Genomic DNA, 17769 nt, shown 5'->3' with positions numbered 1-17769 from the left:
AACTTGGTAAGTTTAGTTCAGGGGCAAAGAGATACGGGGAAAATTTGGGGTTTAACAGAGCCTGCATATGTAACTAGCAAATATAGCAACTGTTATGAATTATAAACTTGAAGCTTAATACGTTAATGCACACTGGTGACATTGTTTACGTTTAGATCAACATTTTTCCATGTAGAACTTGAAAACAGAAAAGAAAAACTCAATTTTGCAACATGCATGCTTAAATTTGGAACTGCAGTTTAGTGCATACCATGGGGTTATACTATATTACCAAACCTTTACACAAGGAAAATAGAATTTTGGCAACTTTTGCAAACCATTTAATGCTCATTTAAAGCAAAGTGAATTATGCTATATGATATCTTTGCCTCTACTGGCAGCATACATTCTCAAAGCTGTATTATACTGAAATGCTCTTTCAAGTGCACTCTGATATATTTTTCTGATTGATCTTTTACACTACAGGTAATCGTTTAATTGTTTCCTTTCTTTTAATGCCTGACAATTAACCACAATGCTAACAACTCATTTAACACCAATGTATTTCTTTTCTCCCTCAAGACCTGACTCACATTATGATCACTTGTATGTTCTATAAGGAATGGGTGCGGGTTGTGTTCATTTTACCCTTAAGTCCTGCATGGAGTTTGCTGACCTTTATACCTGCATGGAGGCACTAACTTTGCTTTCTCTCTTCTTGCACCAAGGCTGCCAGACAGATCAAGGATAGGTACAGTACCAATCTCCTCTTTACTCTGTCAAATATATTTGACTCTTTCCTCTGATTGTCTTGCCTTTTGTCCCCTCTCTTCTTCTTGATGCTTTACTGTTGTGTTGTCCTTGTATTCTATGTTTGTATTCTGTCAGTTCTACAAGTGCATGATTACAGTTTATAGGGAATTTCTTAAGCCCCAAAGCTGCCTACATTTCTGTAAAAGTTCTTATTAGTTAGAACTTTAGAAAGAATAGCACATTTTAACTTATCGTATGTGTAAGAACACACATCTTTGATTAAAAGGATATTAAAGGCAGAATTGTATTTGCTTAAAAACAAAAAACATGTCATACCTCTTCTGTGCAGTGATTTTGCACAGAGCAGCCCAGATCCTCCTTTTATCAGGTCATCTGTTGGCATTCCTGGCCCCTCCCTCCTCCCTAGTTTCCCCAGAGCAAGCAGCTTGCTATTATTATTATCATTGTTATACAGGATTTATATAGCACTAATAGTATGAGCAGCGCTTTACAACATCGGGGAAGACGGTACAATTACATTACAATAAAGGAGGAATCAGAGGGCCCTGCTCATTAGAGTTTACAATCTAGAAGATTGCTACAGAGACACCCGAGCTGGCTTGCTCCCACTCACACACGGAGTGCAGCTTGGCCCCGCCCCAACACTCTACTCATTGGCTCACTTACTGTGATTGACAGTAGCAGGAGTCAATGCCTACCGCTTCTGTCTCAGACAATGAGGAGGAAGAGACACGGGAAAGTTGAGGCTCTTGGGCACATTGCTGGATTGGGATTGAGCTCAGGAAAATATTAGGGGGGCTGGCGGGGCTCCTGCACACAGAAGGTGTTTACCTTCATGCATAAAATTCATGAAGGTTAAAAACCTTGAGACTTTACAACCACTTTAATGACTGCTCACAGTATCATGGGAAAGCGTAGCGTAGCAGAGAAACCAGGTTATGTGTGGTGTTAATGCAGCATGTTATTGTGTGGTAAGCTGCAGTACATTAAGGCAGCCCATTCATTTTGAACACCCCAGAATCAATTTTTATTACACAGTGTGGGTAATGTTGATGCATTACGGTGGCATTTAAAATAAACAGCACTTCACAACACCTAGGCTTGCATGTTAGCAGGCATTGCAGGTTTTAGCTCATGTTACCACAACACAAACATGTAAATAGGCATCCTGGACTATTTTTATATTTGGATGGGATTCATTCTGTGTGTGTCTGTCTGTGAAATCATTTTTTTTTTTTGCTTTTCTCTGCCAATTTTTATCACAAAACCATTTCTGGTTTTCTGTACTTTATAAGAGTTTGACACTAACAGTGTATATGTACCAATGAATGAAATACATACATTATCGTTTTTTAACCTCTTCTAAATAAGTCACATTATTTTGTCACTTACATTGAGTGTACCTGAGTGTTCCCAGTGCGGTTTAACTAGTGAATATGAGGCAAACAGGCATTGTGCTGATATCGAAGTACCTCTGGGGGACTCTGAGAGTTGAGAAAAATAACACAAAACCAAAGAGCATATTATTTTTTGTAGCAGCAGAGACCGCATGCCTTTTCCTTTTTATTGCTTATTCTCAGTTTACAATTCTATTGTAGGGTCACAATGGCTGCAGCCTTTCGTCTATCATTGAAACCAAAAGTCAGTGACAACATGACATATTTAATGGTGGATTTTTCCCAGGAAAGGCAAATGATCCAGGGCTTAAAATTTTTACCAGGTAATGTGGTTTATATATATTTTATTTTTGCTAGTTTTCTTCAATAAAGTGTGGGGTTGAGTTACTAAAACTAGAGAGTGCAAAATCTGTAGCAGCGCTGCATAGAAACCAAGTAGCTTCTAGGTTTTATTGTCAAAGCTTAACTGAAGAAGCTGAAGTTAGAAGATGATTTGCTACAATGCACATCTTCACCAGATTTTGCACTGTCCAGTTTTAGTAAGTTAACCCCTGTATTTGTTATGTCAAGCAGTCGGTTGAGCATGAACAGCAGGTAAAAAAGAACGTGTTGTACATGTTTTTGCTACATAATAGCATCCACTGATCTCAATTATAGTCACGTATGAGATGAGAAATACATATGTTTATATGACACATATTTTTAAAGTATCCATATTTATTTGAACTGATCACTTTATTGGACAGATCTTAAAAATAATTTAAAAAAGGCTTAAAAAAAAAATAGGATTCCTTTTAAGTAGTCTCAGTTAACTGCATTTTTCCACAACTCACTACAGTTCCAGCTTTTATATCCTTGGCCACAATACTGCAATGATGCTCTTTTGAGAATTGGGCTTTTATCTAAGTCTATTTTCTTGCTATAATGCAAACAAGGGCATATGCCATTCCTTACCCTTTAGCATTACTATATACTAAAAATGTTTTTGCGTATTCCGTTAGTGTAATGTTTTCCAGTTTAGGAATTCTCAAACCATTGATTAAAAGTAAACCATCTGCACGTAGTATATAAATAATTCACTACACTCTTTTTGTATTCTGGATCTGATGAACTGTTCATGTTCTGCAGAAGTGCTTATGCTAATGCTGCAACATTATACAGGATTAGTCAGACGACCTTCTCTGTCCTTTTCCTTTAAAAATGAAAGATGCTGCAAATTCCAACAAACAGCATTGACTGGATTTCTGTAAAAGATTGCTTTATATGTGTGTGTCGAGCTGTTAGGCTGTTCTTTTGGAGATTGTAGGTGTGTAAATTAATAACTGTTTCTTCTAACAACTCTTTTGTTTTTTATTTGTAATACCAATTGATTACCAGGAGCAATAAGGTTTGTTGATAAACTCTCATGTCATAGCATCCAAAGTAATTTAGATGAAAACCCATGGGCACACTTTTTGATTAAAGGTAATCCTAGTAGATGACAAACCCTTCCATTCAGTGTGCAGTAAAGACCAGCAAAGATAGGGCCACTCACATTTCCGCTCATCAGCTTTTTGAAAAGAGCCACTGGGTAGTTCTAAAGTTTCTTCATCAAAGCTGCTTGATGTTTCATTGTGTGATGCAGCCCAGCTTCCAACACTTCTTCAAAAAGCAATTATAACCAGATAATGAAGTTATATTTTATAAACTTGTATCCAGTTCTCTAAAAATGTCCTGTTTTTCATCATTTAGTGCCTAAAGCACCCGAGATTGACCCAGCAGACTGTATAGTGGCTGACAATTGTGTGACAGTATCATGGCGAATGCCTGAAGAAGATAACAAAATTGACCATTATGTACTGGAATATAGGAAAACAAACTTCGATGGACTTCCAAGGGTTAAAGATGAGAGATGCTGGGAAACAGTAGACGATATAAAGGGCACAGAACATACACTTTCTGGTAGGTGTGACTTAATTTGTCTTTAAACTTAGCAGCTTGGGGGGGGGGGGGCATGGACTTACATCCTCAGGGGCAATGGTCATGACATCGGCTTATACAGAAACCTAGGCATAGATTAAAATATGCTGAAAATACTAAAAGGGGTTGTAAAGACTCATGTTTTTTCACCTTAGTGCATCCTATGTCACCGGCCCCCAACCCCCCTGTTTTACTTACCTGAGCCCCTTCATCTTCGACGGGGACGCTCCATCCTTCTCTCCAGGGAGTCCCGGCATTGATTGGATAGATTGATAGCAGCGCAGCCATTGGCTCCCTCTGCTGTCAATCAAGTCCAACGACGCGGGGGCGGGGCCGAGTCATACATTTGGCTTCTATGGATGCCGAATGAATGACTTGGGAGCACGCCTGCAGGGCAATCCCCTCAGGAGAGCGCTTCTTCTAGGGGGTTATTTAATGCGGGGAGGAGCCGTGAGAGCCACTGAGGGACCCCAGAAGAGGATGTTCAGGGCCACTCTGCAAAACGAGCTGCACAATAGAGGTAAGTATGACATGTTTATTATTTAAAAAATAAAAATGAAGCTTTAGTATCACTTTTTAAACTAAGTGCTTGATATCACTTTAACTGTACTTCTATTAGTGTTATCCTTTAAAGCCAAATTGCAGCCTTTCCTTCAGTCTTACATAGTTGTACAGGCTCTTCTCCAGTACTGAAGTTGCTTACTCTGAATTCACTGCACTCTATAAACTTTTCATAGCATGCATTATAAGCTACAGCAATTGAGATAAACTGCAGCAGCAATGAAGAGGACTCAGCAGACACTGGGCAGACATACATCAGAGCGACCTGTGGATTCTGACCCCACTGTGGGGGAGATTGCTTCAAGGGAGGGCTTTTCTGTCATTATCCACGTATAATAGGAGTTTCTGTCCACTAAGTGTGGACTGCCTGTGTATGCTCTTTGTGCCTCTCCCTCCCCTGCTTCCCCAGCTTTACTAACTTGCTGCTTTCTGACCTACTATGCTTTGCGCTAACTTATACTATACATGCGCAGACGGCTGACTTTGTGAACGGCTGTGCCTCAGCTTTGGCTAACTTCTCAATGCAACCTATGGTTTAAGAGACTGTTGACCTACTGGGTGAAACTCGTGCCTTCTTCTCTGGTTTTGCGTTATGTCACTGCTCCAGACCCTGTCTACTTTAGTGGAGAATCCATTATCTACACTTGTCTTGTGACCCACCAGAGCTTCAGCTCAGTGCTTCTATTTCAGCTTCTTATATTGATGAGCACTAGCTGCTATAGGGGGTTACTGCCATCTATCCCCATAGTCATCATTATCCCTCGCTGCCCACATCAGTGTGTGATTGGAAGTGTGCATGTGAGCCGGGCTGTGATTTTGAGTATATGACAACTTTGTCATACTTAGTTCTATTAATATGCGTTGAAGGTATGGTGCTTTTTTCTTATATTGTTAGTAATATTTTTCCAAAAAACTTTAATTTTTTTAAGAGATACCGCAGTTTGTTTCTTTATGGAGCCCCCTTAATGAGTACCCCCTTGTGCCACCTCCACCCCTATTCCCCCCCCCCTTTCTTTCTATTAGTCATAGCCTCCAGGAACACCACCTATTGTTTTGGTGAATTGGTGGATAAATAAGAAATTGCCCTGAGCGCACCACTGTTTTTTATATCTTTTTGTGATTGCAATTGAGATAAATCCCGTCTCATTTCCTTGCATGATGTCCAGCATCATCTAATCCTTTCCTTCCCAAGCAGCTAGAAAAACTGTAGCTGATGACTTTTAATTTTTACATAGTAGACTGGAGCTCCTCTTTAATTTATTTGATTTCAGCTCTTTCAATAATGGAGGTTCTGCATCACGCAAGGGCCTTACTTAGGGCAGTCTGCCTACAAGTGTAACCTACCTAGGATTTCCCACTCCCCCAGACTAATTCACTCCTCAAGGCATATTGTTATTTGTATAACATCTATCAAGATCCAGCCCACTACTTGCATCTATGCTGAGGACTCTTGAGAGTAAAGTTCATTAGGCAGGGCGCTGTGATGTTGTGTGCAGAAAGACCAACTCAGGATCATCTGTTAAATTAACTAACGCCACATTACTAACAGTCAAAGGAGATTGCACAGGGGGTGATGTGGGCAATGTCAGAATGAGAACAAAAGCCCTGGGCAGTTCTATACGTATTTCCTGCTCCATTTTAAGGCCTAAGTGAAGTGTACACTTTTTTTGGATTAATCATCTATAAAATGTTAATATTCCTATTAATTTCTTATCAGTGTTTCACAGACATGGCAAAATTCACAAACAACAATAGACAAAAATGTATGTAACATAACTACAATTGTTCCTTCTAGATTAACAATATAGTCTGTTTTCAACATTTGATGCAGAGTTTTCCTGTACTGTTTATCTTTCTACCTCCATCTTCTTTATTATGTTCACATTCAGGTTTGAAGTTTGACTCTAAATATATGAACTTTAGAGTACGAGCATGTAACAAAGCTGTAGCAGGAGAATACTCAGACCCAGTCACACTGGAAACCAAAGGTAATACTTTGTTCAATTTGGAGAATACTGGAAAAACAAATGTGTTTATTTTTGACTTTACCATAACAAATATGGATGATGGGAAGCAAGTTCTCAATTTAAATCTTATATAAAAAAAAGATTGCTAGTCTGCTTACTTCCAGCTCTGGCAGCTCATTAAGGTCTAATTCAAACAGAAGCATGAATTTGTACACCCATGCAGAGGGCTTTGCATATCTGCCCAGGAATACATTCAACAGGCTGATGGATGCATGGATCTTCACACACATCCCTGTGTGTAAATCAGAGTGGGACTGATGCACGGCTTTGAACACTTTTGTTGTTTTCAGAGCCGTACATCCCTGCCACATGGATGTACACATCAGGATGGCATGAAGATAAAGATCTATTTAGTTGTCAGCCTGTTATTGATTTTTTTTTTTTATATTCTCTTTATTAGTTTTGTCATATGAAAGTTACAAACGTGACAACATTCAACAATCAGCACTAAGCACTACAATGCATCAGCACCAGTGGACAATGCAGCTCCCATATAGCATTGTGACAAAGACATTAAAAGAATTAGAAGAATTATAGAATTAACATTTACAACTCCAAATAGTAACTCCCCCAAAGTACCAAGAGCCACTATATGAAGTGCTCACCAGGGCCCCCAAAGGAACAGCACCATACCCTCCACAAGATCCTCTAATATACAATCACTCTAATGCTGTGGATTTGTCACTTATCCAACCTCCCCACAACTTTTCAAACTTAGGTGGCACAACTCTACTAACATATGTGACTTTATACAACGGTAATGTATTTACTAACACCTTCCAAGCCAAAATAGTGGGGGGCACATGTTTCTTCCTTGACAGAATTATTTTACATGCTTAATAGACCAAGCATCATACAGATCACCTTTTTGGGGCGCTAACTGGTCAACCAGGCCCAATAGGCAGATTTCTACAGAAGGACTAATATTAATCGTCGTAACCGACTTAACACTGTTTACAACCTCAGACCAGAAGAGTTGAATGGGCGCACATTGCCAAAATATGTGTATAAAATCTGCCCTAGGATCGGCACACGTGCCCTAAGAGCGGATGAATGTGTATGGAAAATTCTTGCCAATTTAGCAGGGGTAAAATAAATTCTGTGGAGGAATTTATACTGTACAAGGTGATCGCGTGCTGACACCAGCTTAGAAAAAGTATTACTCCATACGTAATCCCAGTCATCAAGTCTGTTATTGATTTTAACAGCCTGCCTACATGTACCACCTGTGCCTCCCAAGTGGATAAACGCGGCAGATCCATGCATTCATGTGAATGATGCTTGTAGAAAAAAAGTTAATTGTACCAGGAACACACCACATGCAGTCCAGTGCGTTTTTTTCTGCATCAAAAACGCATGGAAAGTAGGTTATATGGCTTCCATTGGCATAGCTCACACCAGTGCAGTCAATTTCAGGGCTTTCCAGTTCCAGAAAAAAAAAGTAGAACACGCTGCATTTTTCCTGCACTGGACTGTACTGGAACTCAGTAAAACGGATTAAAAATGCACTGGAACACATTAAAAATGCACTGGACCCGATGCTGGGGGCAAAAGGGGGGATGGGAGGAGCCGCTGACACGTAGCAGCCGCCGGAGCGGCGTGCGTCCTCTTCCCTCGCCGTCCCCGCCTCCCGCCTTCCATGTCGTCCGCACCGCCTACCCGCCGTCAGCTGTTCGCCTGCACGAGACAGAGCGGACGCTCCAGGTGAAGACAGTGCAGAGAGAGCGGGCAGAGAGAGCGTTCCCTTGTGAAGCAGGGACACAACGGTAGGACGGCAGCTATGTGCGGAGCCCTGCACCCCCCCCCCCCCTCTCCACTGAGCCGACCTGACTGCACGGACATCTCTACCCCCTCATGCGTAGGTAAGGTCACGGATCAGATAACAGTGACAGAGCAGAGGAGCAGCGGAGCGGTGAGGTGAGCAAGTAATGTGGATGAAAGAAGGGGGGACGGACAGCTGATCACCTGTTTACCGCTACTTACTAAAACTGACTAAAATTATCGATGAAATGGTTTCTTTTTGAAAGTGATAAGGCGTATAGTTATAATTCTCCTAATGACTGCTATCAATGTGACGCTCACTACCAGACCACCGGATTGTTATTAATGTTGTCTGATCAGTCGGATATAAACCCTGCAGGATGAGAAGTAGTGTGAGGTGGATGGATATATGAAGGGCAGACAAACAGCTATGCAGTGTGGAGTTTTCTTTTTCTTTTACATACATCTCTCATACAGAGGTACAAAGTAGTGGGGTCGGTTAGCGCTCGCTTGCGACTATCTGCCCTTTTGCCCATTTTTGTCCAGCTCTCTTCGACAGCGGATCGGCAGGTAGACACAGGCGGTGAATGCTGGAGTTGATGCGGGAGTTGATTTACGGCTTGTACCTGTGGCTAAAAAAAAAAGGGGGACAGGAAAAGAAAAAGGAAAAAGAGGGTGAATCCTAGTGCGTTGCCTGGGTGGAGAGTCAGACTGGTGCCCACTGCTCGTCAACAGCATTGCTGTCGCCCGTTGGCATACTGGCATAAGGGGGAAGAACTACACCATTGTGCGCTGCCTTACTCTGTGAAAGAAGGAACGGGGAAGGGGAGAGAAGGTGGAGGAAGGGGAAAAAGAAAAAGAAAGAAAAATCTCCCATGCAAAATAAATCTCTTCAGCACCCCTCCCTAATTGATAGAAGTGCCCCGCTCCCAGAAAGTGACGTAAGCAACCTGTACCCCACAAGAGTTATAGGAAAAGAAAAAGGACTTTAGCTTTGAAAAAGGTCTTGAGTTTTGGAGCTGACCCACTACAAAAGGAGTATGCAGGGGAAAACGAATAAAAGGGGGGGAGCGGGACCTACTAGTCCTGGGGGGATACAACGATATCTGGTGGGGGAGACAAGTACGATGGAAAACAGCCAGGAAACCCCCAGCCAGAAGACATTAAGAAAATCAGGCGCGGGCATCAGTAAAACTATGGAGACGGGAGAAGGGCGGGGAGTGGAAAAGCCTAAGGACTTATGCCCAACTCGCACTAGGATGGGGGGGGTTAGCTCCCGAGAAGATGACAAGGTTAAAAGAAGGGAAGAATCGGGGAGAAAAGGAGAGGCCCCTCCCCAACCCGAAACTCAACCCGAAATTCAATCCGAATTAGAAGGAGACCCAGTGTTGGCGGAGCCACAAGCGACCCTGGGTATGTTGAAAGAGATATTTACAGAGGCATTGACTAAAGTGGAAACTTCACTTAAATCCGATATAGCTGGGATAAGGGCGGATATTGGTCTAGTACTAGGTAGGGTGGAAGAAATGGAGGAAAGAATGAATGGGTATGAACAGAATCTGAGGGACCTAAGAGAACAAGTGAAATCAGCCCAAAAAATAAATAGAGCGATCCTATATAAAATCGAGGATCAGGAAAATCGCGGAAGAAGGAAAAATTTAAGGATAAAAGGTTTGGAAGAAAAATTTAAAAATGAAGATCTCCCCAAGGTGATGCAGGACCTGTTTAATCCCATCCTAGGAAGGGCGGAGGATAAAATACTAAAAATAGATAGAGTGCACCGAGTCATGGGATATCGGCCCCAAGCCACAGAAAAACCAAGAGATGTAATAATCAGATTTCATTTTTACGAGGAAAAGGCGCTAGTACTGGAGAATATCCGAAGGAAGGACAAGATTATGTTTCAGGAATCGGAGTTACAGATATTCTCAGATCTGGCGGGGGAAACATTGAGGAGAAGAAGGCTTCTTAAACCCCTGACAGATCTGATGAGGTCATTAAATGTTCCCTATCAATGGGGATTTCCAGCATGTCTTAGGGGAAGGAGAGACGGCCGCACTGCAGTATTAAGGTTCCCAGAGGACTTAACGGACTTCTGTAATAGGTTAGAAATCCCCCCACCAGCAATACCAGGATGGGAGGAGGGGATGGGGAATAAAGGAAGCAGTGGGGCTATGCAGTGGTCTCGGGTCGGGGATAGGGGGGGGAGAGATGGGGTATAATCACCATCACTGGGGGGCGGGATGTGGGGGGCGGGGGGGGCGCGGGTGCTTTGATAGGCTGTGAATGAGGCGGTCCTCCCAAAGAAGGCTAGGCGGGCAAAAGGTGACCTGTGGGTCACCGGGACACCTATGCGAGGAACAAAAACGGAAATTGTTCACTCCTCTGAAGGGAGGAGGGGGGGAGGAGGGAGGGGGAGGGTTGGGGAGGGAAGGGGCTGGAAAGGGGGAGGGAGGAAGGGGGGGTGGGATGGGGGGCAATCTCTCTCTCAAACAGGGGGTATATACTCTCTCTCACGCTCTCTCGTCTCCCCCTCCTCTCGCTCCCCACGTTGACCTCCGGCGGGGAGGGAGCTTACGCCCCCCCCCCCGGCGGGGGGCGGGGGGAGAGGGGAGGGGATGAGGATGAGTGAGATATGACAAGGTTGAAATTGATAACATACAATGTGAGGGGTATAAGTACTCCCCAAAAAAAGTTCAGAGTAAATAAGGAGCTAGAATTGTATGGGGCGAATGTGATCTGTCTGCAGGAAACACATATGTCACACGAGGCTAGAGGGAGATTGACATCTTGGAAGTTCCCTACATGGTTCTATGGTGACTCTACTACGCGCTACGCTAGGGGGGTAGCAATAGGATTCGAGAGAAGTGTCAGGTTCGAAGTTGAGAAACAAATGGCCGACCCGGAAGGGAGATTTCTGCTCATAAGGGGAAGAATCTCGGATGGAGTATACACTTTTGCGAACATATATTCCCCAAATAGGGACCCAGATAAATTCTTAAGGAAGGTCCTGGATTTATTGGCAGAGTTCAGAAAAGGTAAATTGATAGTGGCGGGGGACCTGAATATGTGCGTCGACCCTCGGGTAGACTCCTCAGCGGGGTCCCCCCGATGGACGGGGCTCAGATATAAAAAGATAAAGGCTATTCTTTTAGAATTTCAGTTAGTCGATGCTTGGAGGATTAAACATCCAAATAGCAGAGACTATACTTTCTATTCATCGGTACATGGGACATTTACACGAATTGACTATGTACTGATTGAACATCAAATGCTCCCAGCACTCAAAAATACAGTAATAAAACCTATCTCCCTGTCCGACCATGCCCCAGTTATGGTACAGCTGGAGCTAGCAACAGACCAGGCCAAAAGAGAGACATGGAGATTAAATGAAGCGCTAATACAGGACCCAGAGACTAGAAGTAGGATCGAAACAGAGCTGGAAGAGTTCTTTATAAGAAATGACTCCCCAGAGGTTACGAGGAGTACGATATGGGAGACCCATAAAGCATTTATAAGAGGAATTTTAATAAGCATTGGGACAGGGAAAAAAAAGGAAACAGGGAAAAGGCTACAAGAGTTAAATAAGGAGATTTGGGAATTGGAGCAACAAACAAGACCAAAGGGGATCCCAGAGAGAGTAGAACTAAAAGATAAGAAGCTAGAATTAGAAGGACTCATGGAGAAGGAAAGGGTGAGAGTCAACCACTGGGCAGAGAGTATAAGATACCAGGAGGGGAATAAATCTGGGAAATGGTTAGCGAGAGTAGTGCGGGAGAGAAGAAATGTGTCCTTCATATCAAAAATAAAAAATGAAAAGGGGGAAATGAAGCACTCTACTCCTGAAATCGCAACGGTCTTTCATGGCTATTATAGCCAGTTATATAAGGTAGGACAGGGAAAGGAGAAAAGTAGGAATAAAGAAGATACTATCGAGTACCTAACAGGAACAGAGTTCCCTACAGTCCCAGAGGATGAGTTAGAGAGGTTAGAGGCCCCGGTAACGGTAGACGAGGTGGTGCGGGCAATAAGGGGGATGGCAATCGGGAAGAGTCCAGGCCCGGATGGGTTCCCAATCCTTTATTATAAAAAGTTCGAAAAAATACTGGCGCCCAAATTATGCGAGTATATGAACGCAGTCGCAGAAGGGGAAGAACTGAGGGAAGAAGCATTGATGGCTTACATAACTTTGATATTAAAGGAGGGGAAGGATCCAACAACCCCGGGGAGTTATAGACCGATCTCTCTTCTGAATACGGACGTGAAGATATTTTCAAAAGTGATAGCAGAAAGGCTAAAACCATTACTACCCCAATGGGTCCATAGTGACCAAACGGGGTTTGTCATGGGAAGGGAGGGTAGGGATAACTGCCTTAAAACCCTCATGTTGATTCATGGAGTGGAAAGCAGCGGATCCCCGGTCGCCCTGTTATCTGTGGATGCTGAAAAAGCATTTGACAGGGTAGACTGGGGCTTCATGTTTGAGACCCTCTGGGATTAAAAGAAAAAACATTGCGATGGATAAAAGCATTTTACTCCCACCCGACGGCAAAAATAAAAATTAACGGTAACCTTTCCCCGGTAGTAAAGTTATATAATGGAACCAGACAGGGGTGTCCTCTGTCCCCAATGCTGTTTGTTCTGGCCTTGGAACCCTTGTTGGTCTCGATCAGGAAAAATGAAGATATAAGGGGAGTGAGAATTGGTAGAGAAGAGTATAAGGTGTCTGCGTATGCAGATGACATATTATTCTATGTTTCAGAACTCAGGGTGTCTCTCCCAAATATAATTAAGGAGATCCATAGATATGGGATGTTGACAAATTTTAAGATCAATATGTCAAAAACTGAAATTCTGAACATAACAGTACCTAAAAAAGAACAAGAGGAACTCCAGAGCTCTTTTCCCTTTATTTGGTGTAGGGATGAGCTGAGTTACCTGGGGGTAAGAATTACGCCCACATTGTCATCCATATACGCGGCCAATTATACATATATATTAAATAAGGTCAAAGAATGTATTAAAAGTATGAGATATAAACCCTTGTCACTAATAGGGAGAGTAAATGCGTTAAAAATGTTCATTTTACCAAAATTGACATATATGTTCCAAATGATCCCAATAAAAGTTCCGCAGGAGCTCTTCACGAAACTTAAAACTCTAACTTTAAAATACATATGGGGACGTAGGAATCCCAGGATTTCTTATGCGACTCTAGAAAGGGGGAAAGTAGGAGGGGGATTAGCAGCCCCAAACTTCAGAAGATACTACCAGGCAGCAGTAATTTCACGAGTGGTGGATTGGGTGTATGACAAAGGGGATAAAGGGTGGGTAAATATAGAGAAAACACAAAGCGGAGTTAATCTAGGAAAAAGGATTTGGATACCACGGGATTTTCGCGACTTGGGGAGTAGCACGAACCCACTAACTATTAATTTGTTTAAAACATGGGATAAAGTGGGAGAATCAAATCACTGGCAGTATAATTCACCTTTAATTTCTTTATTAGACACAAGTTTTTTTAAACCAGGGAAGGAGGAATTTGTTTATTTCACCAGATGGGCAAAAAAGGATGATATTTCGTTGAAAGATGTGATGAATGGGGACAGATTTTGCACTTTAGGAGAAATAAGACAAAGATGGGGATGTAGGAACTTAGATAGCTGGAGATATGCACAAATTAAACATTTTGTTCAGACTCTGCCTCGGCCACTCCGAGGGGCAGGAGATCTCAGACCGATGGAGAGAATGCTTTCAGACCCGAGCTGCAAGAAAAAAAGTATGTCCAAAATTTATAAAATCCTACAGGAGGAAGAGGAACCAGGGGAACCACTATTCCTGAAAAAATGGGAAGAAGAGCTGGGCACCGTGGGGGATAAGGAACGTAGAAAGAAGATCTTAAGAATAGCAGGTACAATATCTAGGGACAATATGTCATTAGAGATGTCATTTAAATTAATGGCAAGATGGTATGTTGTCCCACAAAGAGCGCATAAGAGTAGAGCAGGTATATCAGCACTATGCTGGCGGGGCTGCGACAAGGTGGGAACCTTTGCACATATATGGTGGGAGTGTGGAAAGATAGGCCCATACTGGGAGAAAATAATAGAAAATATTTTCCGAATAACAGGGGAAGAGGTAAAGAAGGAACCATGGACATGTCTGTTTCACGACACTGACAAAACACTGGGGGAATACAAAAACTCATTGATTCCTCACTTATTGATTGCAGCAAAAAGCCTGATCCCAAAGAGATGGGGCACTCCCGAACCCCCATCTATGAGGGAATGGTTAGGTAAAATAGAGTGAGTAAGATCAATGGAGGAATCAATATCTAGAAGAGGAGACCAAGTGGAAACTTACTTTAGTAAGTGGGGAAAATGGCTGGAGTTCAAGAAAACAAGGGATAGATATGGAAATGGAATGGGAAGCATACTTTTTGTAATATATTTCTTCTTTGAAACTTTAACAAAATAAATAAATAATTAAATAGAGGAACATTTTAAAAAGGTTTGCATGTGATGTGAAAATAGCACTGCCAACAGGCAAAATGGTGGCGATAAGTAGAAGGTAACTAAAGGGACAAGGGCGCAAAGTTAGCCACAATTTGTTGAAGAGAGATTATGGCGTGCTGTATACTGATGCAAAAAAGAAAAAAAAAAAAAAAAATGCACTGGACCCTAGTATAGTGGGGGGAAAAAACAAGAAAAAAGAAGAAAAAAAACACCTGGAATGCAGCCGGAACTGCATCAAAAGTGCACCAAAAATACACTGGAACGCATCAAAACGCGAATGCAGAAACGCATCCGGAGCGGATCTGGAGTGCGTTTTTTTGTGGTATGAAACAACCCTCAGTATTTTCAGAAGTTTATATTGGTCATAGTGTCCAATGTGAAATGCATCTTAGCATATATGTTATCTTATACTGGCCATACACAGCTCAAATTCCGGCTGATTCTTGCCAAATCAACCACAATTCTAGCCATGGGTGGCCCTGTCAGCACCACCTGGCTCACCGAACTTTGACTGAAAATTTGAAGGAGCCAGTTGGAAAGTTGCCAGCCGAACAGTGACTGCATCCAGGCAGATGCAGTCACTGGGTATTTAGGCAGCAGTAAGTGTCATGACTGCTTGAATAGAATAGCTGGCAGCAGAGATTGCTCCATCCATGCTATTTCTCTTGTTTAGGCCTCAGGCTAAATGAAAGAAATCTATACGTGTATGGCTGGCCTTAGTGAGAAACAAGTTCTCATTCATGTTAAAACACTTGGAAAAAAAACACATGCAAACAAAACAGCATAATGTACAGTCACTCTTGAGATACATGTTAGAGAGCTGTTACAAAGAATAGAGGGTAGAATTGAAAAAGACACGCCAATTGCTTTATTTTACAGGCAGCATGTAAAACCTTTACAAGAGATTTTCAGCTGCACAGCACTATAGCGTAATCTCTTTTACACAGATCAGCATGTTGCAAAGGAGATTGCTAAAAGAGTTGATTGCCAACAAGAAGTTAAAAGAGAAGTAAAGAATTTTTTTTCCCCTCAATCATACTTACCTAGGTGGAGGCAGCGTCGGTCCGATGCTGCATCTGTCCCCTGGCGCCTCTGCACTGAGAACCGAGCGATTGAACACCGGAGATCACTCGGTTTTCAGAGCTCCTCGAGCAGAGAGCTGCAGACTGTCAGTCACAGCTCCCTGCTCTGCCCCCTCGTTCACTGGAGCTCTGGGTTGTGGAGGGGGCAGAGTGGCCAACTCAGGCTCTCAGCAACTTGAGGAGAGGCTGAGCCAGATATCATTCAAGTCATTCGTTATTGTAGTGATGCCTGGGTGCCTGGACTAACATTGGTAACAGCAGCAGAGTGCAGACTCCAGCCCGCTCTCTGCTGAAAATGGGTCACAGAAGTGCAAAACGAATTGCACTCCTGTGATCCATAGGAGAAGTACAGCCAAATGAGCTTTGGGTGGACTTCTTAAACCTGGCTATTTAGCAATAACAAAATCTGCTGTATGGTTTAGGACATAAACTGCACAAGTGACAAATAGCTATGCTTTATGTGAAGAACTGTACAACTCACAGCATGTTAACCTAATTCCTTTTGATTACATTTCAGTCTATTCTATCAGTTTACGCATCCATTGCTTGGTAATAGCTAAAGACATGTTAGGTGCTTAAATGTTCATATGCAGCAAACCCTAGTTAGTTTATTCCTTTTTAACCAAACTTATACATATATAATGCACTGGTGAAACAATAATTATTAACCAGTTCCCGACCGGCGCACGCCGATGTACGTCGGCAGAATGGCACGGACAGGCAAATGGGCGTACCTGTACGTCCCTTTAAATTTGTCGGCCTGCCATCGCGAGCACACCACCGGCGGCGCGCTCGCGTGCCGGTCGGGACCCCCGTGAGTCCAGTCACGGGTCCCACGGACTCGATTGCCGCGGGCATACCCGCGATTGTCTCACGGGGCGGCTGAACGGAGAAATGCCGTTGTAGACAGCATTTCCCCTTTCGCCGTTTGTTCGTTGTGACGGGACTACGTTGCGCCTAGTAGCCAATAGCTTTGGTCTCGTAATTTGATCTGAGCATGCGTGGCACTTTGTCTGATCGGAATTCTCTACAAACGATCGGATAAAGTCCGGTCGGATCATGTTGTCGGAAAATTTTATATCCAGCTCTCAAATTCCGACGGAAAAAGTCAGATGGAGCCCACACACGGTCGGATTATCCGACAACACGGTCCGATCGGACATTTTCCGTCGGAATTTCCTACCGTGTGTACAAGGGCTTAGAGTTAAATGTCTACAAGATGCTTACTTTAACTGGAAAACCCTCTTCTGTATTTCTGGGTAGCCCTAGCATACCCTGTCACTAGAACCTAGCTTTCAGATATAATCCCTACCTGTTGGGCCAATCCCTACTCACACACTATCCTACAGTCCAATAAGTAAACTGTTATTGGTTGTTGAAGTGCTCTGGCTGGATAACAGATTGGAATGTGGGGCTTATCTCTGGGGATACAGTTTATCTGAGAAATCAGAGTCCTGTTCCCAGTTCTAGATTGCACCTTGGCTGTAAAAAAATAGAATTTTCTGGTTAATAAAGCCAAAACAAGCACCCTACAGACTTTTAACTCTAATACTAGCAAAGGCAGGAGGGTTGCTTTCTAAATTATTTATTTCAAAGGATTTTTAATGGAAGTAGTTCAAAATGTCTGTCAGGTGTGCCTAAATGACCATGTCAGCACAGAGTCACTTGTAGGTACAACATACCTGGTAAAAAAAGACTGTAGCTTTTCAAATGG

At 42.7% G+C, this 17769-nt stretch overlaps 1 protein-coding gene across 4 annotated transcripts in view; it reads left to right on the top strand.

The window, feature by feature from the left end:
* FSD1L (fibronectin type III and SPRY domain containing 1 like) overlaps nt 1–17769 on the top strand; it is a 118673-nt gene that overhangs the window by 48600 nt on the left and 52304 nt on the right. For all 4 annotated transcript variants that reach the window (XM_077475181.1, XM_077475182.1, XM_077475180.1 and 1 more), the window contains exons 5-8: nt 708–730; nt 2352–2473; nt 3882–4091; nt 6560–6658. In XM_077475181.1, the coding sequence (XP_077331307.1) occupies nt 708–730; nt 2352–2473; nt 3882–4091; nt 6560–6658 (454 nt within the window). The remainder of the gene's footprint in view (nt 1–707; nt 731–2351; nt 2474–3881; nt 4092–6559; nt 6659–17769) is intronic.

This window comes from Lithobates pipiens, unplaced genomic scaffold, assembly GCF_037356315.1.
Source record: "Lithobates pipiens isolate NorthernLeopardFrog02 unplaced genomic scaffold, aLitPip1_a1.2 Scaffold_13, whole genome shotgun sequence".
Classification (NCBI taxonomy): Eukaryota; Metazoa; Chordata; class Amphibia; order Anura; family Ranidae; genus Lithobates; species Lithobates pipiens.
This window is presented reverse-complemented; position numbering and strand designations above follow the sequence as displayed.